The 25,154-nt window shown below is 42.8% G+C and overlaps 1 protein-coding gene across 1 annotated transcript in view; it reads right to left on the bottom strand.

The window, feature by feature from the left end:
• Positions 1-13,827, bottom strand: part of adamtsl3 (ADAMTS-like 3) — a 249,692-nt gene extending 235,865 nt beyond the window's left edge. Inside the window, 2 exon segments of the mRNA XM_065012218.1 lie at positions 12,473-12,588; positions 13,487-13,827. Coding sequence (XP_064868290.1) covers positions 12,473-12,541 — 69 coding nt within the window. The 5' untranslated portion in view covers positions 12,542-12,588; positions 13,487-13,827.
• Between the last annotated feature and the right edge of the window lie 11,327 nt (positions 13,828-25,154).

Here is a 25,154-nt window from a genome sequence, read left to right as displayed (position 1 = left end):
GAGTTCAACAGAGTTCAAGTGAAGGTCAAGCAAATCATAGAGAAAGCGGACTGTATTGCAATAATCTCTGATGAGAGGTTGAATGTTCGTGGGCAAGGAATAATTAACTACATCATCTCCACCCCTCAACCAGTATTCTACAAGAGCACAGACACAAGGGACAACAAACATACCAGTCTTTACATTGCAGATGAGCTGAAGGCAGTCATCAGCCACCTGGTGGAAGGGACTTTGTGGATCTGAGGCTCTTTTCCCGTGTTGCCTCCATCATCATCCAAATCCCACCAACATCAGCCGCCTCAGAGCGCAACTGGTCCTTGTTTGGGAACACACACACCAAAGCACGCAACAGGCTGACCAATACAAGGGTTGAAAAATTGGTGTCCATCCAGGCAAATTTGAGGCTTTTTGAGCCTGACAATGAGCCATCCTCAACAAGGTTGGAAAGTGACAGTGAAGATGAGGTCTCAGAGTCTGATGTTCAAGAGGTGGACATTGAGGAGGTCCAGGGAGAAGCCTGAGGAAGACAACCAAAGTTGTAGTTCATCATTTTACAGATGTATGTTGAAAACATTTTTGGGAGATGCGATGGATCATTGGGGTTCATTCAATATTCCCTTTCTTTTGTTGTTCAGTGAAATCACCAATGTGAAGAGTCAACTCATTTAATTAAAGTTCATTTCGTAACAAAATTGTTGTTTTTATTTCTATTGTAAGGATTTAATCATTTGAAATTATGTCTACTTATGGTAAGGTAAAAGGTTTATGTGTCGGTCTCTATATGATATGGTAAATATATCCAATGCAAAAAAACAACAACATTTAAATGGTATTAACATTCATTTCTGTTAATTCCCAGGGAAAGTTTCCACCTCTGAATATTCCCCAAAATGTACAACCCTACCTGCAAGGGTATTTTCTTCTTGGAGGAGGCATTTACATACAGTGAGGGAAAAAAGTATTTGATCCCTGCTGATTTTGTACGGTTGCCCACTGACAAAGAAATGATCAGTCTATAATTGTAATGGTAGGTGTATTTGAACAGTGAGAGACAGAATAACAAAAAAATCCAGAAAAACACATGTCAAAAATGTTATAAATTGAAATCCACGACAATGACCCAAAACACACGGCCAAGGCAACAAAGGAGTGGCTCAAGAAGAAGTACATTAAGGTCATGGAGTGGCCTAGCCAGACTCAATACCTTAATTCCATAGAAAATCTGTGGAGGGAGCTGAAGGTTCGAGTTGCCAAACGCCTCGAAACCTTAATGACTTGGAGAAGATCTGCAAAGAGGAGTGGGACAAAATCCCTCCTGAGATGTGTGCAAACCTGGTGGCCAACAACAAGAAACGTCTGACCTCTGTGATTGCCAACAAGGGTTTTGCCACCAAGTACTAAGTCATGTTTTGCAGAGGGGTCAAATACTGATTTCCCTCATTAAAATGCAAATAAATGTATAACATTTTTAACATGCGTTTTCTGGATTTTTTTTGTTGTTATTCTGTCTCTCACTCTTCAAATAAACCTACCATTAAAATTATAGACTGATTATTTCTTTGTCAGTGGGCAACCGTACAAAATCAGCAAGGGATCAAATACTTTTTTCCCTCACTGTAACAAGTATAGAGATTGTCAGTCTACCATCTGAGGGACCGATGAGTACCATCCCTGGGACATAAACTGTCCACAGATCGGAGGTTGAGAAACAGACTTGGGCAGATATTTCAATAAACAGGCAGAGAGGGAGTTAGCTAATCTACTTTGAACAGCTACACCTCCTCACCCACTGATCCATACACAAGCCCTACAAACAGTATGTGAGAACCACTACCTCTGCCTCGCATCCCTTCACTATGTGTCTTTTATTAGGGAACATTAGTTTGCTATCCTCCAGAGTTCATAGTTCTTTGCTGAGTCCCAGATGTCACTCTATTCCCTATATAGGGCACTATATTTGACCAGGGCCCACAGGCAGCTGGTGTGTTAGCTGTTCCACCACAAGATGTAAAAGCAATCTGTGTCCCACATGGCACCCCAAATGGCATTTTCCATGCATGCAACATTTTTGCACTTTTCGTGACTTGACCTAAATTGCATACTCTATGAATATGAAGGAGGGGGGGGGGGGCATTCTTATGGCATTGCCAGTAGTAAGGTTTGGGTTTCATTTCCAAAAAGACAAGTGCTGTAGCTTTTAAATGATATGTCACTTTCTATTTACTGACTGAAATGAACAGAGTGGGTACCACAGGTGTACTGTACATCGTCCAAAACAACCACTCAGAGTTTAACAGGCTACCCCGCTTGCTTACCCCTTTAATGTAGGAGGACACATATGCAAATAATCAGAATAATCAGGTGTGATTGTGATGTCATGCTGTGGGTCAAAAATTCCCTCCCCTCTGAACAGGCTAAAATTCCAGGTGTTTTTCTTCTTAAAGCTCTTACACTAAAAGTGCATTGCCATAATTTTCACGTGTGGAAATATCATTAAAAAACAGGAGAATTGACTGCACTGTCCCTTTAATAACACCCACACGTGAAAATGATTTTGTTCCTGGCCAGGAAAGAGTTTTACTAAATGGATGGCTGAAACACACACACGTACGTACACATGCACGCACATACACACATGCACACACGCAGGCACACATACAGCTGTGAGAGAGAGTCAGCCGGAGCTGGAGTAATATCAATAATAAACCACAGAAAGGAAATTCACCGGCAAGACTCGTCTTGATAACGACATTCCAAGACGTAATGAATCCACTACCGAAAAATAAACAGGAGCCAAACTGGACAACGGCGATAACACAAAACACGCTAAGACACGCTAGGCTAGCCGCCGTCATTAGCCCAGCCACATGGTCAAAATTACATTACTCCAGATTGTACTCCAGATTGCACTTACTATTGTCATCCTGCGCCAGGGTTTTGGGTTTCCCCTTTGAACAGAGCTGTGAAATCCATGCTAATGATTGACACTGAGAGACTGGTTAGCGACGACGCTAGCGCTAATGCTATCGCCTGCAAGGATCTAATGGAGTCCAATTTGTGAAGGACTGGTGCCTGTGGCTGCCAGGGCAGTTTGCATGGCAGAATCAAAGATGGATAGCATCCAAGGGCTTCAAAATTGGGTTATATGGGCCCCTGTAGAAGATTGACAACACGCTAACACTGAATTGTGGTGTTAGGGGCCTCAGCACAAGATTGACAACACACTCCAAGCTTGCACAGTAACACACAAATACACTGTAGACTAACACACACACGTGTGGTGAATCAACAACACACTACACCCAAACACACCCACTACACCAAGTGTACCCCTACTATAAAGAGTCGGTCTTATGGCCCCAGTGCAATACCATGAACCCATGGTAGAATCCACCCAAACAAAGATAAGAGTCACAACAGAGTCAGCTAACAGCACACATGATGTTTCTGTGAACTGCTAAATCTCCTCATCAGTGAGTTTCCTCCCATGTTGAGGAAAAGAGGTAGAGAGGAAGGGAGAGGTTGACATGTTGAGAGAAAAAGTGGGAGGGAGAGGTTGACATGTAGAGAGAAAAAGTGGGAGGGACGGAGGGCTGGAGAGGTTGACATGTTGAGAGAAAAAGAGGGAGGGAGGGACATGTTGAGAGAAAGAGAGGGAGGGAGGGAGGGGTTGATATAGGGAGATTCACGCTGGGACTGCTGTGAAAACCTGCATTAATGGATAATAACAAGTTAACATACTATTCCCTCTATAACACACACAGAGACCATCTCCCTCAGGGATTTCCATGGTTTTTATTGTGAAAGGCATTTCTCCTTTGTGCCTTTATCACAGTATAGAGTGACATCAAATCTACCCCTGACCACTTCCTCTTCCTGTTGACCTCCCAGGTGACTTCCTGTCATCACTCAGTCTGTTGTTTGTAACAGACAGCTGTTCAAACACAATGTGGTTACTGTGTGCCCCCTTAACCCCTCTGTATCCAAACAGGAGCCATGGGAACACCACTCCCACCCCACCCTCCTCTGCCTACAGGGCAGCTACAGTCTCTAGCACACATACTGTGTATCCTTCACTGGATTGCAATGAAAATCTCTGTGGTGCAACAACGTGGATACCTGCTCACCAGAAAGTAGTCTTTGGAGAAAACGCGTTAGCAGTGTTAATACCCTCTGAGTGTTTTGAGTCTCCCTCCACTACAGAGAGAAGGTGTTGATGTCAGGAAGGCTCCAAGAAGAACACCCTGTGATTACGTAGCTGTTACCCCAACACCATCGTCAGAGGGAGATAATAGCCATGTGCCCGTCTATTAGAGGTCGACCGCTTATGATTTTTCAACGCCGATACTGATACCGATTATTGGAGGACCAAAAAAAGCAGATACCAATTAATCGGACAATTTTTTAAATGTATTTGTAATAATGACAATTACAACAATACTGAATGAACACTTATTCAAGTGAATAAAATCAATTTAGCATCAAATAAATAATTAAACATATTAAATTTGGTTCAAATAATGCAAAAACAAAGTGTTGGAGAAGAAAGTAAAAGTGCAATATGTGCCATGTAAGAAAGCTCCCGTTTAAGTTCCTTGCTCAGAACATGAGAACATATGAAAGCTGGTGGTTCCTTTTAACATGAGTTTTCAATATTCCCAGGTAAGAAGTTTTAGGTTGAAGTTATTATAGGTATTATAGGACCATTTCTCTCTATCCGATTTGTATTTCATATACCTTTGACTATTGGATGTTCTTATAGGCACTTTAGTATTGCCAGTGTAACAGTATAGCTTCCATCCCTCTCCTCGCCGTTACCTGGGCTCGAAACAGGAACACATTGACAACAGCCACCCTCGAAGCAGCGTTACCCATGCAGAGCAAGGGGAACAACTACTCCAAGTCTCAGAGCAAGTGACGTTTGAAACGCTATTAGCGCACACGTCGCTAACTAGCTAGCCATTTCACATCGGTTACACCAGCCTCATCTCGGGAGTTGATAGGCTTGAAGTCATAAACATTGCAATGCTTGAAGCACGGCGAAGAGCTGCTGGCAAAACGCACGAAAGTGCTGTTTGAATGAATGCTAACGAGCCTGCTGCTGCCTACCATCGCTCAGTCAGACTGCTCTATCAAATCATAGACTTAATTATAACATAATAACACACAGAAATACGAGCCTTAGGTCATTAATATGGTCAAATCCGGAAACTATCATCTCGAAAACAAAACATTTATTCTTTCAGTGAAATGCGGAACCGTTCCGTATTTTATCTAACGGATGGCATCTCTAAGTCTAAAAATTGCTGTTACATTGCACAACCTTCAATGTTATGTCATAATTACGTAAAATTCTGGCAAATTAGTACGCAATGAGCCAGGCGGCCCAAACTGTTGCATATACCCTGACTCTGCATGCAATGAACGCAAGAGAAGTGACACAATTTCACCTGGTTAATATTGCCTGCTAACCTGGATTTCTTTTAGCTAAATATGCAGGTTTAAAAAGATATACTTCTGTGTATTGATTTTAAGAAAGGCATGGATGTTTATGGTTAGATACACGTTGGAGCCACGACAGTCCTTTTTAGCGAATGCGCACTGCATCGATTATATGCCAGGCAGGACACGCTAGATAAACTAGTAATATCATCAACCATGTGTAGTTCTAACTAGTGATTATTATTGATTAAGTTTAATGCTAGCTAGCAACTTACCTTGGCTTCGTACTGCATTCGCGTAACAGGCGGGATCCTCGTGAGGCAGGTGGTTAGAGCGTTGGACTAGTTAACCGTAAGGTTGCAAGATTGAGCTGACAAGGTACAAATCTGTCGTTCTGCCCCTGAACAAGGCAGTTAACCCACTGTTCCTAGGCCGTCATTGAAAATAAGAATGTGTTCTTAACTGACTTGCCTAGTTAAATAAAGATGAAATAAAGATGTAAAAAAAATAAAAAAATAAAAAATAAAAATGTAATCTGCAAAATCTGCGTCCAAAAATACAGATCTCCGATTGTTATGAAAACTTGAAATCGGCCCTAATTAATTGGCCCTAATTAATCGGCCATTCCGATTAATCGGTCGACCTCTACCATCTATTCTTCTATTCCTGAGTCTATACACACACACACACACACACACACACACACACACACACACACACACACAGTCTTCTCACTATTTTCTGTTGCCAATGAACACAACAACAAAGTGTTGACCTGTTGACCTGAGCTAAATCTGTCAAAATGGATGCCTGACTAACAGCAATACCAGTAGTGAACTTTTGTACTCAGTAACCTCTGGAGTCTGAGGCAGAGAGAGAGAAAGAGGGGGAGGGAGAGAGAGAGAGATACAGGAAAGACAAAGACAGAGACAGGAAAGAGATTACAGAGAGCGAGAAAGGGGGGATAGAGAGATAGAGACAGGGAGAAAGAGGGGAAGGGAGAGATACAGGAAAGACAAAGACAGAGACAGGAAAGGGGTTACAGAGAGAGAGAAAGGGGGGATAGAGAGATAGAGACAGAGAGAAAGAGTGACACTGAAAGAAGGAGAGAGAGAGAGATCGAGAGAGAGATCGAGAGAAAGAGAGAAATTGAAGAGGAGGAAAGCAGAGCTCTAAGTCTTACAGCACCTCTAGAAAACCACAGCAACAATAAAAGCCAATCAAGCGTGAGTCTAATCCCACATCTGCTTGTCATAATCCAGGCGGACACCCAGCCAAGCATGTACCTACTAACTACAGCCCCCATAACTCCCCACCCTTCTCTAACTACAGCCCCCATAACCCTCCACCCTACTAATCCTCATTTGACCTGACTGACTGGCTATCTGGCTGACTGGCTGGCTCTACTGTCCAATGCCCAAGACATTCCACCACCAAGTTGAATCTTTCCCTCACGCTTCAACAGAAAAACAATTTCAGTGGACCTTCTCCATTGAGTTTACATTATAGTACAGGTCAGGAGTAGATTACAGCGGGCCACAGAGATTCAGAGATGTTGTATCAGTCACGAATTCCGTAAAAAATGGAGACTAACATTGAGCCCAAGACGGTATGGGGCTCATACGTTGACCGGCAACAGACCATCCGTAATTAGTCTGTTCTTTTTTTTGTTAATGAGTTAAACTTTTGAAGGATAAATAGATGCCTTCTTCAATTACTGCAGTGGGCTAAATCAGGGCCACACAGAGAGATTATTTGTAGTGTTAAGCAAATCTACTTTGAAACAAAAGTATACACCTCACACACATGGTTATGGACTAATAAAAAATAAAAAATAAAAATGTACCATGTCAGATATAGAGTTGAAATGTATAACATCCCAATATTACAATTTATATAGATCACAGAAGACTGAAATATAACAAAACTGTTTGACATTGACACACCAGATGTCGTAAAAAAAAGTATCTTCAATAATTATGAAATTATGAAAAAGTAATAACATTCCACCCATGAGGCCAAAGAGGGCGCTTTTGGTCATTGACTGCAGGAAAGGGCTACTCTGAGTCCGGGAAAACAGTGTTTAGGGGAGAAAGAGGAGTGTTTTGAGGTCTAACTCACAAATCACTGCAGCATTCTGGAGGCCGGTGCTCTGACTGAGCAAGCTGTGTCCCTTGCTCCTGTCAGCAGCAGTATTTACAGCCACACGTGATCACAAATGTGGTGAAATCAGCACTTTTAAGAGACTTTAAGGAGTTTAGCACGTCGTTTTATGCAGTTAACTCATTACTGGGGCGATATGCAGCTAAGAGAGAGGCACAGTTGGAGTGTGTGTGTGTGTGTGTGTGTGTGTGTGTGTGTGTGTGTGTGTGTGTGTGTGTGTGTGTGTGTGTGTGTGTGTGTGTGTGTGTGTGTGTGTGTGTGTGTGTGTGTGTGTGTGTGTGTGTGTGTGTGTGTGTGTGTGTGAGATAAAGTGGGGGAATGGACAACTGATATATTATGGAGACATGAACTCAACAGAATTACAAATAAACCTGGACATGCTATCTGCTAAAGCACTCAGCTGATATAATGTGTTCCCCTCCATCTGTTCCCTAGGATACTCTCTCTCTCTCTCTCTCTCTCTCTCTCTCTCTCTCTCTCTCTCTCTCTCAGGGCCTGTGTGAGCCTCTGTTCCACTGGTCACAGAGGGAGGCTAAGCCACAGGTGTGGCCGGTGAAAGACCCCTGGCAGCTGTGTGTGAGAGAAAGAGAGAAGAGAGAGAGAGGGAAAGAGAGAAGGAGAGAGAGGGAAAGCCTACCTGAGTGTATGTGCCTGCCTACGTGTGTGTGTGTGTGTGTGTGTGTGTGTGTGTGTGTGTGTGTGTGTGTGTGTGTGTGTGTGTGTGTGTGTGTGTGTGTGTGTGTGTGTGTGTGTGTGTGTGTGTGTGTGTGAGAGTAGTCATGCGTACATATGCGCCCCGTATTTACAACAACACATTATACCCAAACTATATACTGTAAATACACATTCAAATACAGTCATGGGAAGCACAAATAAAACATCACAAATCACCCAGAAAAAAAAGACATTCCACCACAATAAGTCCCCAATCAGAACGGCACCAGAACAATAGGGTGCATTAACACTAAAAGCAGATTTACCTCGCTCTGTGGAGACCCTAGGAACCTCAACAGTTAACCAATCACATGAATGGATTAGGCAACTCAGGTGTCTATACTTCAAAAGCAAAGTTAGATAAGATGGAAGTTTATGAAGTTGGGCCTTGTAAACAAAAAGGGAGTAATGTAGAGACCTACGGGTCTTTAGCCAAGTCCAGCCAACCTTTTGATACAGGATGATACAGTGATGAGTATTAAAACCTTCACCTGTAACAAAACAAAGGGCAGTACGGTAGATGATATCCAAAGGTTTAAGTGTAGTAGCAGCTGCATAAACAAGAACAGATAAAAGGTTGACAGAATGATCTGCTTCCTACGGCATAGAAAAAGAGAGAAAGGCACCATCTGTTTCTGTAGAAAAAGACTACTTTAAATCTCAGCTTCTTAACCAGTTCATCTTTGTTTTTAAAATTTCAAAGACATAAGTATTTATATGCGGGAACACGTTTGATTGGAGAAACATCTAAAGAGTGAACATGTAGGTCATCTGAAACATTCTGAGAGAGTTTCAAAACAGTATGTATTTAGTTTTCATGTTTTAAATTAGCAAGGGATTCCTGCATAGCTCTAAAAGCTGACTGTAGTTTAGACACAGCCAGATCAACAGTCAGATCAACAGCCAGATACACAGCCAGATCAACAGTCAGATCAACAGCCAGATCAACATTCAGATCAACAGCCAGATCAACAGCCAGATACACAGCCAGATCAACAGCCAGATCAACAGCCAGATCAACAGCCAGATCAACAGTCAGGTCAACAGTCAGATCAACAGTCAGATCAACAGTCAGATCAACAGTCAGATCAAGTCGGGCAGTAGCAGACATAATACTATCATCTGCATATAGATGAAGTTCACCATTTTTAACAGACTGACCAATGGTGTGTATATACAGTAGATAGTGAAGAGAGCAGGACCCAAAATCAACCCCTGTGGTACACCTTTACATACTTCAAGAAATTCAGACTTAACCCCATCAATCACAACATCCTGAGTTCTATCACTAAGATAATCCTGAAACCATGAACAGGCGACAGAGCTCAGGCCTATTGAGGAAAACGTATAAAATAGCCTGATCAACAGTATCAAGTGTTTGACGGGTCCACAAACAAAGCAGCACATTTCATTGTAGTGTGTAAAGCATTGACAAGATCATTAACTACTAGAGTGGTTGCTGTAATAGTGCTATGTCCAGGCCTGAACCCTGTGAGGTTTACATTCAAAATTCATTTCTTAGACAAAAAAGAGCAAAGTTGTACATTTACCAAGGATTCAATAATCTTATCTAGAAAAGGAAGCCTTGAAATGGGGTGATAATTATGAAGATCACTACTATCCCCGTCCTTCTGGAGGGGTAGCACAAGAACTGATTAACATACTTTTGGAATATTTCCTGATAACAATGTTAAATAAAAAATGGGGGTTATTGAGCCAACAATGATGGGCGCTGCACACTTAGACCAGGATCCAATTGGTCGGACTCTGTGGATTCCTTGTTGTCTATTGCATCCATGTGTGTGTCTGTGTGTGTCCATGCGTGCAGGTGTGTGTGTGTGTGTCAGGGCCGTGGTCACTAAGAGGTTAGGCACCAGATTCAGGGTCTAATTGTATGAGCAGATGAGTGAGAGGGCTGGGAACTAGGAGAGAGCCTTAGCAGACACGCCTGTCCTCACGACACTGGTGGCTTTCATTGTTCTGACTTACTACCCACGCAACGGCTCCACGTGTTACACTCACATACAGACAGAAATGAAATGCAGGACTGGACCTATAAGACAGACACGTCTTTCAGAAACCAGACAATTACAAGTGCTGTAAAGGGGCCCTACATTGGGCTATTGGGAAAACTGAATCAACACTAGAGAGGAGAGGAGACTCAAAGTTATTCTAATGTCTATGGGTAATTCCCTTTACTCCATACAGACAACATGTAAATACCAATACCAGCATGTTATACATACAAATCATCAAACAGACTTCCAACTCTATTTTGGTCTCCTGTAGAAGCCTAAAGCAGCATGTCCAACATCACAGTCAACTGGCAGATTCAGGTTTCAGTGTGCTCCATCTGTTTTCAGACACTAGCTTACTACATGTTAACTAGCAAGCCTTGTCTGCATGCCAAATGGTACCCTATTTTATAAAGTGCACTACTTTTGACCAGTGTCCCATTTGGGATGCATCCCTTATCCTAAAAAAAGGCCTCACCACTCAGTGGCAGAGCCCAACAGATCTCTGTTATCACCTGGCCCTCAGCAGCCTGTGTGTGTGTGTGTGTGTGTGTGTGTGTGTGTGTGTGTGTGTGTGTGTGTGTGTGTGCGTGCGTGCGTGCGTGCGTGCGTGCGTGCGTGCGTGCGTGCGTGCGTGCGTGCGTGCGTGTGTCTGTTTATGTGTGTGTATTAGACACCACTACAACCCACTACTATAATCACTATATATATATATATATATATATATCAACCTTAGGGCTTTAGAGGGTTGATCCTCATAAAGAGAGGTGACATTCAATTCAGCTGGCTCCAAATAGACACATAGCCAGGCAGACGAACATCCTCCAACTGTCCCATAGCGATGTACTACACACATCTACAATAATATGTACTACACACATCTACAATAATATGTACTACACACATCTACAATAATATGTACTACACACATCTACAATAATATGTACTACACACATCTACAATAATATGTACTACACACATCTACAATAATATGTACTACACACATCTACAATAATATGTACTACACACATCTACAATAATATGTACTACACACATCTACAATAATATGTACTACACACATCTACAATAATATGTACTACACACATCTACAATAACATGTACTACACACTATCTATAATAATATGTACTACACACATCTATAATAATATGTACTACACACATCTACAATAATATGTACTACACACATCTACAATAATATGTACTACATCTACAATAATATGTACTACACACATCTACAATAATATGTACTACACACATCTACAATAATATGTACTACACACATCTACAATAATATGTACTACACACATCTACAATAATATGTACTACACACATCTACAATAATATGTACTACACACATCTACAATAACATGTACTACACACATCTATAATAATATGTACTACACACATCTATAATAATATGTACTACACACATCTACAATAATATGTACTACACACATCTACAATAATATGTACTACACACATCTATAATAATATGTACTACACACATCTACAATAACATGTACTACACACATCTACAATAATATGTACTACACACATCTACAATAATATGTACTACACACATCTATAATAATATGTACTACACACATCTATAATAATAGCCACACACCTGTATAGGCTGAAATAGCCAGGAACAAGAGCTTCGAGATGTGACCATCTGTGTGTCCCAAACGGTACCGTTTTCCCTATATAGTGCACTACTTAGTAGTGTAAACTATATTGTGCACTACTTAGTAGTGTAAACTACATAGGGAACGTTGAACTGACATCTGTGCCCAGTGGGGAGGTTCTCCCCTCAGACATTCTCCTCCAACATGCTTTGAGAAGGAGGTGAGGACATCAGACTCAAAGAATTAAGGAAATACAAATGAGATGCACCCTTCATGACTCCCAATCATTTATAACAGAACCAACGTTCTGGAACCCAGGGCCTTTTTCAGGGTTGAACAAGCATCACACTTTACATTACGTTTTACAATTCCACAGTGGGTGGCCTCCTCGTCCAATTAGCGGGCCCTACCCACAATTTCGGAAACACTGTGCCATATCAAATTGAATCAAACTTTTATTTAAATGCCACCATGTGAATGGTACCGTACCTGTGCAGCCGAGTAGAGCAGAGAGAGAGCTAGCCCAGTCTCCCAGAGCAGGAACAGGAGTGGTTTCATCTTAGCTCCGCGATTAAACGTGCTGTTATGTGTTGGTGAGGTGCAGCCTGGGATAGGGAGCACATGTTTCAGTCAGTGTCAAGACAGGGGAGAGAAAGGCAAAAACCCAGAAGGTGCACCGCTCTTCCCATCTAATCTAAATATTATTATGGCCAGTCTAATACTTACACAATACAGTGATGTTGCAAAAACATGTGTGAAAATACAGGAATAGGCGATCAGCTGTCACCGATGATAAAGTTAGATTGTATAAATTAGCCTAAATAGAAGGAATCAGATTGAGATTGAATGGTATAGCCTATAAAAAAAATAGAGATATTGGTTTATGTGCGTCTGTAAACTACTATGAATGACACTAGGTAGGTAGTTTCTTTGGGTATCAGGGTTCAATATTGCATGAATGTGATTATAACGATGTACTGAAAATATGTTGGATAACTGACACATGTAACAGCACAACCGCTACATGGATGGAATCCCAGGAGAAGCACTTCCCTCCGCTGGAAATAGCATTGGCCAATTATTGATTTATAGCTAATTCATTCTACTTGTCAGATAGGCTCCCGCTTTCTCGAAAGTTCATTCTAGACAGTGAAGGATGCTCCCGCAGGGTAGGGGTAGCTCTAAAGGCACAGTTCAGCGATGTCTAAGGCAGTATAGCAGGCAGTTCACGTGTCTATAAAACGGATTTAAAATAATAACGATATTGACAACAGCGACAGAGAATGTCTACCGTGTCAAAAAAATGACGCGGCGCATTTCTAAATGTAAACGGTGTTCTGTAAACATAAAATGCCAGAACAACAACAATATTTAGGCTGAAATAATAAACTTGCACTTGGTTAAACTGATTCTGTGGCGCGATAGAGACCATTCACAGGCACCAAATATTTTACAGACATTTGGACAGAATGACAGTACGATGTAACAGATATATAATGTTACCTTCTTTCGGAAGAATGCGCTGCGCTCATGTACAAATCAACATATCCCACTGATTCCTCAAACCTGATTTCCACCCGGCGCGACACTCCCCGATTTCAGAACCGCAACCAAAACTCGCAGTCAAATATGATGTATCAAATCGATACACAACTAATTCGCACACAACAACTAAATATTCCGTTGTGCTGTGGCCTACTACGGAGTCACAATAAAAGTCTGAATTCTCTCCTTCTTTCTCTCGCTCTAAATGTAGCGCGACTGAGAAGTAGCGATATGGAGCTCAAATAATGACCGGACAAAGTTAGAGCGCTGCGCAGCTGATTGCCGCCCTCGTCCCATCGCCAATATGGATTTGAGAATCGGCTACAGGAGAATAGTGGTACGTGATTATGCCAAATTTGTTCGAGCTTCACGTTTATTCAGTAGATTTCAACATCGTTATCATCATCATGATGATCATAATATTCATCTTCGTCACATTAATAATAACTATAATAACAACAATCATCCTCCTCCTCACCATCATCATCATTCAGATCATTATCCTAATAATCATCATGATCATCATACTCATGATTTCCATCATCATCATCATCATAAACAATCATCATGCAGTCATCATCATCTCATTTATTACAAGGGGCAAACAGTAAAGAATGAAGATAATGGCAATACTATCACCACACCAGTTTCCAACAGTATGAACTGTAACTAGTTCCATAGGTCTTTTTTCTTACATACCCCAGCCACATTTTCATTCTGAAACTAATATAACGTTTCAAGACCTCCCTAATAAACTTGTGTGCCACTGTCACACTGTGATTTTGGGCCTTTAATCAACCCAGATAGGCAAACTCCAGCACAGTTTAGTCTACATCTAAAATGACACCCTATCTCCTATATAGAACACCACTTTTGACCAGAGCCCTATGAGCCATGGCTAAAAGTAGTAGCGAATAGGGTGCCATTTTGGACTCATATTATGCTGTTGCTGTCACCGCTGCTCACTCGCCTGGCCCTAATACAGGCACTGTAGAGAAGTGGTGTATTACAGCTATCACTCACCATGCCCTGTGGTGTGGCAGATCAAAGTGGCTATTACAACATGCTGGGGAGGTTCTCCTTTATTATGAGGTGAGGAATAGATGTTGGCAAAGCATAGGGGAGATACAGGGGGAGGGAGAGATGAGAGAGTGAGACGAGTGAGGGCAGTGAGAGGGGGAGGGAGAGATGAGAGAGTGAGACGAGTGAGGGCAGTAAGAGGGGAGGGAGAGATGAGAGAGTGAGACGAGTGAGGGCAGTGAGAGGGGAGGGAGAGATGAGAGAGTGAGAGGAGTGAGGGCAGTGAGAGGGGAGGGAGAGATGAGAGAGTGAGAGGAGTGAGGGCAGTGAGAGGGGAGGGGAGGGAGAGATGAGAGAGTGAGACGAGTGAGGGAGAGATGAGAGTGAGACAGTGAGGGCAGTGAGATGGGAGGGAGAGATGAGAGAGTGAGACGAGTGAGGGCAGTGAGAGGGGGAGGGAGAGATGAGAGAGTGAGACGAATGAGGGCAGTGAGAGGGGAGGGAGAGGGAGAGATGAGAGAGTGAGGGCAGTGAGAGGGGGAGGGGAGGGAGAGATGAGAGAGTGATAGGAGTGAGGGAGAGATGAGAGTGAGACGAGTGAGGGCAGTGAGATGGGAGGGAGAGATGAGAGAGTGAGACGAGTGAGGGCAGTGAGAGGGGAAGGGAGAGATGAGCGAGTGAGGGCAGTGAGATGGGAGGGAGATGAGTGAGGGCAGTGAGATGGGAGGGAGATGAGTGAGGGCAGTGAGATGGGAGGGAGATGAGTGAGGGCAGTGAGATGGGAGGGAGATGAGTGAGGGCAGTGAGATGGGAGGGAGATGAGTGAGGGCAGTGAGATGGGAGGGAGATGAGTGAGGGCAGTGAGATGGGAGGGAGATGAGTGAGGGCAGTGAGATGGGAGGGAGATGAGTGAGGGCAGTGAGATAGGAGGGAGATGAGTGAGGGCAGTGAGATGGGAGGGAGAGATGAGAGTGAGGGCTTTGGACATGGATGAACTGGGGGTATTACAAACTCACTTCACTTTCAACCAATGATCCTATTGTCTTTGTAACTCTGGCGTGCTTACCTGTAAACTCACAGCTAGGATAGATAGGGGCATGGATGGATGGACAGACAGATGGATCAAATGGATTGGTAGGTGGATGGATGAATAGATGATTCCACCCCCTGCGCAACCCAATTGAATGCCTGGGTACAGTACAGTACAGGTGCCCCTTTAGTATTGACCCTAGGCATCACAGTCAGGAGGTAGTCAGCTTGCCAGTAATTGAGAGGTCAGGAATAAAGGCTGAGACAGAATTGGGGGCTTTTGACTGAACTAGAACATTACAAACCCTCTGTTCCTATACTGTATTGGGCTTGCCACAGTTTTTGTGGTATGCTTTTCTAGTTTTTGTGCGAGTCATTCTACTAAGATCACAGCCGGTGCAGGGGGACAATCTGAAACACACTTTCTCCTTTACACTCGATTGCTGCAGGGCTATTTTCTGGAGATTTGTCTCCCTCTGCTGTTTGATTAACCAAATGACCCAGAATTTTCCCACTGTCAAATTATTGTCAAGTGGGACTGTGACTGTTCTCATCCTGTCACAATCTCCTAGAAATGATAATGAATGCATAGGTACTATGTCATTGTTTATGGAGTACCGTGGTGTAAGATGTTCAGCAGTGTTTGGAGCTCGAGGCCAGACACATAGTGGGCACACAGTATGTAATGATCAAACACATTTCACCGATCTCTTGTCTAATTATTACCACGACCAACTAATATTGTTTAGAATCGTTATGTTGTGCTCGGTATATGATTAGCTGCGCCACAAAGTTACCACATAAAACTCACCCCAACCCTCATGCTCCTACAGAGCACCACCCGAATACCAGACTTTTATTAAACAGGCATGACAGAATGGAAGTGACATAATCAAATAATGAAAAACACAGATACTATAAAAGTCAAAATAGTGATATCAATTCTAATTTGGGTTAGTTTATGCAGTTGTGAAATTATCTAGGTCCATGTTTTCTACAAAAGATAAGAAAAGTTGCCAGATATCATACAATTGAATTGCAGATCATTTGAAGGAATAGTGCCTTTTCTCTAGCTTGAGATGACCATGACTTCCTTTATCCAATGGCTGACAGTGGTTAGAGCGTTGGACTAGTAACCGGAAGGTTGCAAGGTCAAATCCACGAGCTGACAAGGTACAAATCTGTCGTTCTGCTTCTGAACAAGGCAGTTAACCCACTGTTCCCCAATAGGCCGTCATTGAAAATAAGAATTTGTTCTTAACTGACTTGCCTAGTTAAATAAAGGTGAAATATAAAAAGATATACCTGTCCAGAGGGGAATCCTGTGGTGCCACTCCCAATAATACAACAAAGCAGTGGCCCATTGGTGCAGTTAAAGTTAGGGAGATTATACATTTTTTATGAACATGGCCTTATTTCTATTCCAACATATTGGATGACTGTTATTCATATTCCATTCACCCAGTTCAATGTAACATCGATAGGGAAAATAACAGTATCATGTAGTCGCCTGAACCTATAACCATAATGAGGTTGCTACAACCTAGCCTGAATCAAAGTTTACAGGTCCATAGTATTTTGAGTCATCTAGGTGACAGAGAGCGACACATTCAATACTGACTTTCACACTCTTGCCTGCATCTAGCTGATCTAGGGTGTAAGCATTAGTCTAACAGTTGCAAACGAGAGTTTCTATTGGACAAGTTTAGATATGTTTATCCGGTTTCGTCCTGTTTGCTTCCGTTTAAGAATCGTTTTTCAAAATAATTGGTGCAATGAATACAGCCCTGATTACACGCAAACAAAGTCCACTTTCATAGCAGCCACATACAAACAGCTCATTGTATATATATAATTCCATATATATAATTCCTTCTCGCATCTATCTACGTGCTCTCCTCTCACTTTTTCCCTTCCCTTGTGGACTTTACATCAGCTGTCTCTGACCAGGCAAAAAAAAAACCCCGCTAACCTCTACACACACCCTACATCCATGCCATGTCATAGTCAACGTAGCTCCACTACAATCATGCAGTACAGTGTACAGTCAGCAGCAAGCAGTTTAGCAGTTACACCCCGGTGCAGTACAGGCTACAGTTTAGCCGTTACACCCCGGTGCAGTACAGTGTACAGTTTAGCCGTTACACCCCGGTGCAGTACAGTGTACAGTTTAGCCGTTACACCCCGGTGCAGTACAGTGTACAGTTTAGCCGTTACACCCCGGTGCAGTACAGTGTACAGTTTAGCCGTTTACACCCGGTGCAGTACAGTGTACAGTTTAGCCGTTACACCCCGGTGCAGTACAGTGTACAGTTTAGCCGTTACACCCCGGTGCAGTACAGTGTACAGTTTAGCCGTTTACACCGGTGCAGTACAGTGTACAGTTTAGCCGTTACACCCGGTGCAGTACAGTGTACAGTTTAGCCGTTACACCCGGTGCAGTACAGTGTACAGTTTAGCCGTTACACCCGGTGCAGTACAGTGTACAGTTTAGCCGTTACACCCGGTGCAGTACAGTGTACAGTTTAGCCGTTTACACCGGTGCAGTACAGTGTACAGTTTAGCCGTTACACCCGGTGCAGTACAGTGTACAGTTTAGCCGTTACACCCCGGTGCAGTACAGTGTACAGTTTAGCCGTTTACACCCGGTGCAGTACAGTGTACAGTTTAGCCGTTACACCCCGGTGCAGTACAGTGTACAGTTTAGCCGTTACACCCCGGTGCAGTACAGTGTACAGTTTAGCCGTTACACCCGGTGCAGTACAGTGTACAGTTTAGCCGTTACACCCGGTGCAGTACAGTGTACAGTTTAGCCGTTACACCCCGGTGCAGTACAGTGTACAGTTTAGCCGTTACACCCGGTGCAGTACAGTGTACAGTTTAGCCGTTACACCCCGGTGCAGTACAGTGTACAGTTTAGCCGTTACACCCCGGTGCAGTACAGTGTACAGTTTAGCCGTTACACCCCGGTGCAGTACAGTGTACAGTTTAGCCGTTACACCCCGGTGCAGTACAGTGTACAGTTTAGCCTTTACACACCGGTGCAGTACAGTGTACAGTTTAGCCGTTACACCCCGGTGCAGTACAGTGTACAGTTTAGCCGTTACACCCGGTGCAGTACAGTGTACAGTTTAGCCGTTACACCCCGGTGCAGTACAGTGTACAGTTTAGCCGTTACACCCCGGTGCAGTACAGTGTACAGTTTAGCCGTTACACCCCGGTGCAGTACAGTGTACAGTTTAGCCTTTACACACCGGTGCAGCACAGTGTACAGTTTAGCCGTTACACCCCGGTGCAGTACAGTGTACAGTTTAGACGTTACACCCCGGTGCAGTACAGTGTACAGTTTAGCCGTTACACCCGGTGCAGTACAGTGTACAGTTTAGCCGTTACACCCCGGTGCAGTACAGTGTACAGTTTAGCCGTTACACCCCGGTGCAGTACAGTGTACAGTTTAGCCGTTACACCCCTTTGGCAATAATAAAACCAAAAGCTTACATTGATTTGGAAGAGTTCCAGTGTTGGACAGCCATAGCCAACTAGCTAACATAGCCTCCCTCTCTGTTGGATAGCCATAGCCAACTAGCTAACATAGCCTCCCTCTCTGTTGGATAGCCATAGCCAACTAGCTAACATAGCCTCCCTCTCTGTTGGATAGCCATAGCCAACTAGCTAACATAGCCTCCCTCTCTGTTGGATAGCCATAACCAACCAGCTAACATAGCTTCCTTCTCTGTTGGATAGCCATAGCCAACTAGCTAACATAGCCTCCCTCTCTGTTGGATAGCCATAACCAACCAGCTAACATAGCTTCCTTCTCTGTTGGATAGCCATAGCCAACTAGCTAACATAGCCTCCCTCTCTGTTGGATAGCCATAGCTAACTAGCTAACATAGCTAACTTCTCTGTTGGATAGCCTCCCTAACATAGCTCCCTCTCTGTTGGATAGCCATAGCCAACTAGCTAACATAGCTTCCCTCTCTGTTGGATAGCCATAGCCAACTAGCTAACATAGCCTCCCTCTCTGTTGGATAGCCATAGCCAACTAGCTAACATAGCCTCCCTCTCTGTTGGATAGCCATAGCCAGCTAGCTAACATAGCCTCCCTCTCTGTTGGATAGCCATAGCCAACTAGCTAACATAGCCTCCCTCTCTGTTGGATAGCCATAGCCAGCTAGCTAACATAGCCTCCCTCTCTGTTTAAGCCGGGTGTTTGAGTAGGCTAAACTAGCTAGCCAAGTAAGTGAAAGTGAAAAAAAATATACACTCTCTCTCTCGCTTTCCTTAATTTTGAATTTTGATTTTTTTTTTCAAATAGTCTTTCTCTTTGAGTCAACTACTCAACACATTTTATGCACTGCAGTGATAGCTAGCTGTAGTTTTTGCTTTCAGTACTAGATTCATTCTGTGATCCTTTGATATGTTGGACAAACTGTCAGTTTATTCTGCAAGAGCTCTGACCGGTTTGGAGGACCTCTGGGAAGTTGTCATAACTACTGTGTAAGTCTATAGAACGGGGTGAGAACCATGAGCCTACTAGCTTTTGTATTGAAGTCAATGTACCCAGAGGACAGACGCTAGCGGTCTGCTGGCTATACCATGGTGCTACCCTACAGAGTGCTGCTGAGGATTCTGTAGACCTTCATTGAAAAACAGTGTGTTTTAATGAATTATTTGGTGACGTGAATCAATATTTAGTATAGTCTTATCTAAAAAATAATGACTTTTTAAATGTATTCGCAGAAGGTTCTATAGGCCTCTCCAGTACCTTGGAAAACATCTCAGAAATGGACTTACAGAAATCAATACATTTCATGTATGTCCAAAGCATGTGAAATAAGGTAGCAGGAGCCTGCTATAATACATAGGTCACAAGTTTAGACCATTTCTGGTCTAAACTTGGATCATTTTGCCTTTGACCAATGCAGCCGAAGGACTATTTTAAAGTGTATTATAGCATGTCTCAGACATATGAAGAAGAAGAATGTATCTCTGAAGCATACTCTGCCAAATTTCATCTGAAATTCCTAAATCCTCTTCCACTTGTCTGTCTGTCTGTCTGTTTAACAGGGGCTCACATCCTTTTGAGAGGAGTACCTCAAAATCCCTTCTGTAAGAAGTATAACAGAAGTAGACAGACCCAGAGACCTAGGAGCACATTCTGTCAGACTTCACTTCAGGCAATGGCCACATCAGGTGTGTGGTGGCCACAGAGGCATTCGGCATGGGCATCCAGGTGGACGACATCAGACGGGTGGTGCATTTGGGGGCTTCCAGTGACTTCCTTTCCTACTGGCAGGAAGTTGGGAGGGACCACAGGGAAGGATGTTTCCCTAGGTGAGGAAGGTGTTCCTGTCCTTTGGTCTTAACAACAAGGACAAGGGCACGACTCAGTCCCACAACAAGAGTGTTCGCCTTTTGTTCAACACGGCGGCTCGAGTGTTCCCCAGAGCAGCTCGAGTGTTCCCCAGAGCATCAATCTGGGTGCCAAGGGGCCCTCTCCAGTCACTTCTGCCCGACATTGGCTCAGATTACTTTACCACAAGGTTTGTCATTTATTCCAACGCTGAGCATTACATGGGGCAGCAAGACACAACTACGCACAGAGATAATTTCCTACCACAGACAATTGAAACTGGCTGCATTTTTTGAAGATGACGAAACTGATCTGTCTAACAGGCATCGTTTCATGCCCAAATCCGTCTGGGAACCTCGGTTCAACAAACTACCTCCTGTCATCCTGTGCCTGATTCAAATCGGATAAAGATTCCATATCCAGACTGCCTGTCGTTGACAAAGAAACATCACACTCAGGCTGGTTAAAGTGTTATACTTTGCACAAAGTAAAAGCAGCATTTTAGAAACAAGTTTACCATCTGCATGTCTGCTGTTAGAGGTGTTCAATGGCTACACCATAAAGGAGATAAACACTCCAAATAGACATAACGGGACAACACCTGGGACAGTGAAGACAGACAAGAAGGAATGTCAAGCATCATTTCTTTTCCTTTTTCAACAGTGTAACCCTTTCTTTCTGACTTATAAGCATCTGCTGAAGAATGTGCTGCATGGCATCCACTCCCTCCAGCATTGAGGTCTCGAACCACCTTCTCCTCTGAGTTCAAGTGTTATTGTCACATGCACAGGAACAGTGAAATGCATAAGAATAGAGCCAACCATCTCAATTTCAGTATAGATGTTTTTCTTGGTCCTGTTCAGACTTTGTAAATCAAACAAATACATGTGCGAACACAAAATGTTTTTTTTTGTTTCAACTTTTGTTAGAATAAATAGTGAATGATTTATAAACTGTATGTCATTCATTCCCTGAGGGGAATAAGAAATCCTGAAGATCATATTGTGTTAATCATAACCCTATGCACCAGAGAGACATTGACCTCAAAACACAGCCAAGTGGTTCTCCCTTGGCCTGTCTCCCGGCAACGTTCTTTGGCCTGTTTGTAGGTTCTTAGCATGTTTCCCAATTTACGTCTGAACTTCTCAGTTCTTCTCAGGGTAACCATGATCCGCAAAGATCCCCTCCATCTTCTTGTAGAAGGCATTTGGAGGGACCCTGAGAGCCAGCATGTTGAGTCAAGTGAGTTTGAGAGTTGGAGGGACCCATGAGAGACAGCAGGTTTAGTCAGGAGAGTTTGAGAGCTGTGACAAATGACAGTAATCAGATGGGACATATTTAATGTATTTATATTGTACAAGTGCTTGATTATTTATTGCATGAAGCACTTTCAGTGTTTACAACATTGAGACCCTTTTGGAAATAGGCCCCTACCTTACAAGACCTGTTGTGTGAAGTTTGCTCTGCTGAACTTGATATCTTGACATTTGTTGTGCCTTAGCTACATTACTGAAGAATTGAATATCGCATGTTACACTGAAATTATTATATCAGCCTTTTGTATTGAAAACACTGAACCTGCCATTCTAAGTCCGCCAGCCCCTACAGCTTATGTACTATTTTAAACATATTTGTAATAAAATATATATTTTGTGATAATCCTGAGTTGTGTGATTCCATTACCAGCATCCAGGTGTGGTCTCCATTGATCCTGCCCTAAAACCTGTGGTTGTTACAATGTTCTATTCAGATTTTTGCATTTGTTACAAGAGAGAGAAAGAGGCCAGAGGGTTTACTCCGCCCAAAATCTGGCCACAAAGGAGGTCAATGAGAGGGTCCGATTTGGTCAGCAAAAAATGCAATTGCTAATTTGCTACATGAGGCTTCTTTGATCTAATAAAAGTTTCGTTATGGTTAGGTTGTTACGAATGCACTGATATAAGTGGACGCATGTGGAATTTCGGCAACTTTGAAAAAAACATTTTATATTAGAGTTGTGCCCGTTGTTCACACACATATCTGCCCTCTCATTGGCTAGAATGGTCCCACCTGATCTCACCTGCCTTCCATCTTTGAGGACATGCGTTAGAGTGGTCACTCGACTATGTTGTCAATATAATGAATAATAGTTGGTTACAACTGTTGATAATTAGATATGTAGAAGGGTGAGCCGGTCAAGGATCGATTCAGACAAAGTGGTAAATTGTATGACAAGCGACAGTTTATTCAGAGTAAAGATATCTGGTACAGCGTAATTACGGCTCTTCCGTTAGCTCGCACAGAACCAGCAGGAAAAGAGACCGTTTACAATTTACACAATCCTTATAAGTGGAACAGAAAGTAGGTTGATTCTAGAAGATCGGATCTTTGGATTGGTTCAGGCTGGGGTGTAGTCTGTAGTCTTCCACCATTGGCTCAGTTGTCTGTCCGTCATCATAGAATCCTCTTCGGGCACACAATGTTCGGCTAGAAAGGAGATTATGTGTGTGCGCTGGTTTGGCAGTTAGTGTGTAATGTGGGAGCTATCCTGTAGGGGACCCCACAGGCTTTACTGTGAGTTATAGAAATGTAATAGCAGTAGGCTGGTCACCTGCATAAGAAATAGCACTTCTTTACACAACCATCCGACAGTGGCGTCTAAATTATTACGCTTTTGTACAATTACACAATAAATACCTTTGCTGGCTGTCTCCATGTCCGCACAATTACCAAACACAAGTTGTATTCAGGATAGGCCTACTTACAATTAACAGAACACAGAGACTGGATAGAATCCCTGTCAGCTGTGAATCGTCGGATTTGATTATGCTGAGCCGTGGGGCATCGGTCTATGGCCCATGACTTGAACGGGAAAAAGCGGTGAGGGGGGAGCGCCTTTCTCAAATGGAGCAGTATTCTGCGCCGATCGGCCATGATGTCAAAATGAAGGCAGCATGGTGAATCTTCCAGAAACATACAACATATTTTTTCCGTAAAATATACGTTTGAATTTTTGAAACTAGTTTTCATTGGGAAGGCACGTAAAGCATTTTTATCAAAACGAATCACTTTTGCATGTGAAAACACAGAATCCTACTCATAATTATGTCACTTTTTTTAGACGACTTCACCGTGGGATTTGAACGGGGCGCCTGGCTCACGCCCAGGAGGCAGCTCGGTTCCAAAACTAATGCAATCAACTTTCACTCGATACACAACACGCCAAACCGGGCGCCCGGCCAGATTAATCGAATCCCCTTAATGAAAGTAGGTTTGCTGCGTCCAGTACGAAAAAACATACTGCAACGTTCAATTAAACGGAAATGGTGCTGTTCTGAATAACCAGTTGAACAACTAGGAGGGGTTGGGTTGTGGGTTCAAAATGCATCACTGCCCTTTAATTAAATACATCACTCGTTGCATCAAGCCACACCCACCAAATGGAGCAAACATACGTATGAGTCTGTTCCAGAACGTAGCAAACATTTAATCGAACTGAATTGATGCATTTTCCAGAGCCACTCCTGCAACTAATCAAAGCAAACAAACAATTAATTCAAATGGACAAATGGCCTTAAAATTCACAATCAGATGATTACAGTATTGTTTCTAGTAATGGCACCTCCACACTCTTAGAACATTTAATTGTGTAGGGATGTCATGTGAAATCTCTAATACGTGTAATGCACGTTTCTTTTGTCATTGATAGGCTTTACACGTACCTGCGTATTCCACGTTATTCTACGGATGCCCTCCATTTATTTATAACATACACTGATTATTCATTTATTCTCCATTCCTCTGCGCCACCACCTCCAGCACAGTAGGTGTCAGCATTCACCTCAAACGTTTGTTTGCGGACCACCATTATACCAAAGAAGAAGAAGAAGAATGAAAGAAGAACTCAGTGCAAACCAATCATGTATAACATCCTGGAATGTAATTCTATCTATTGGCCATTGAGAGTTCACCCCAGTAGGAGCAGTCCTCCACAGGAATGAATGGAATTCTACAGTATTTCAATTAATTGTTTCAAGGACAAAATGACATGTATTTAAGTACTTATTTTGTAATGTTGGGGACAGTAACATTAGCTATCTCTAAAAAGTATACTTGTTTTACTTGTAATGTTTATATATTTTTTTGTCATGTTTTATTTGTATGTTTAGCTTACATAATAGTAATGTAAATGTATGTATTAAGGTGTATGTAATATAATGAATGTGGCAAAAACGAATGTAG

This window comes from Oncorhynchus nerka, linkage group LG27 (assembly GCF_034236695.1).
Source record: "Oncorhynchus nerka isolate Pitt River linkage group LG27, Oner_Uvic_2.0, whole genome shotgun sequence".
NCBI lineage: Eukaryota > Metazoa > Chordata > Actinopteri > Salmoniformes > Salmonidae > Oncorhynchus > Oncorhynchus nerka.
Note: the sequence above shows the minus strand (reverse complement) of the source record. Positions and strands in the feature narration are given on the sequence as shown.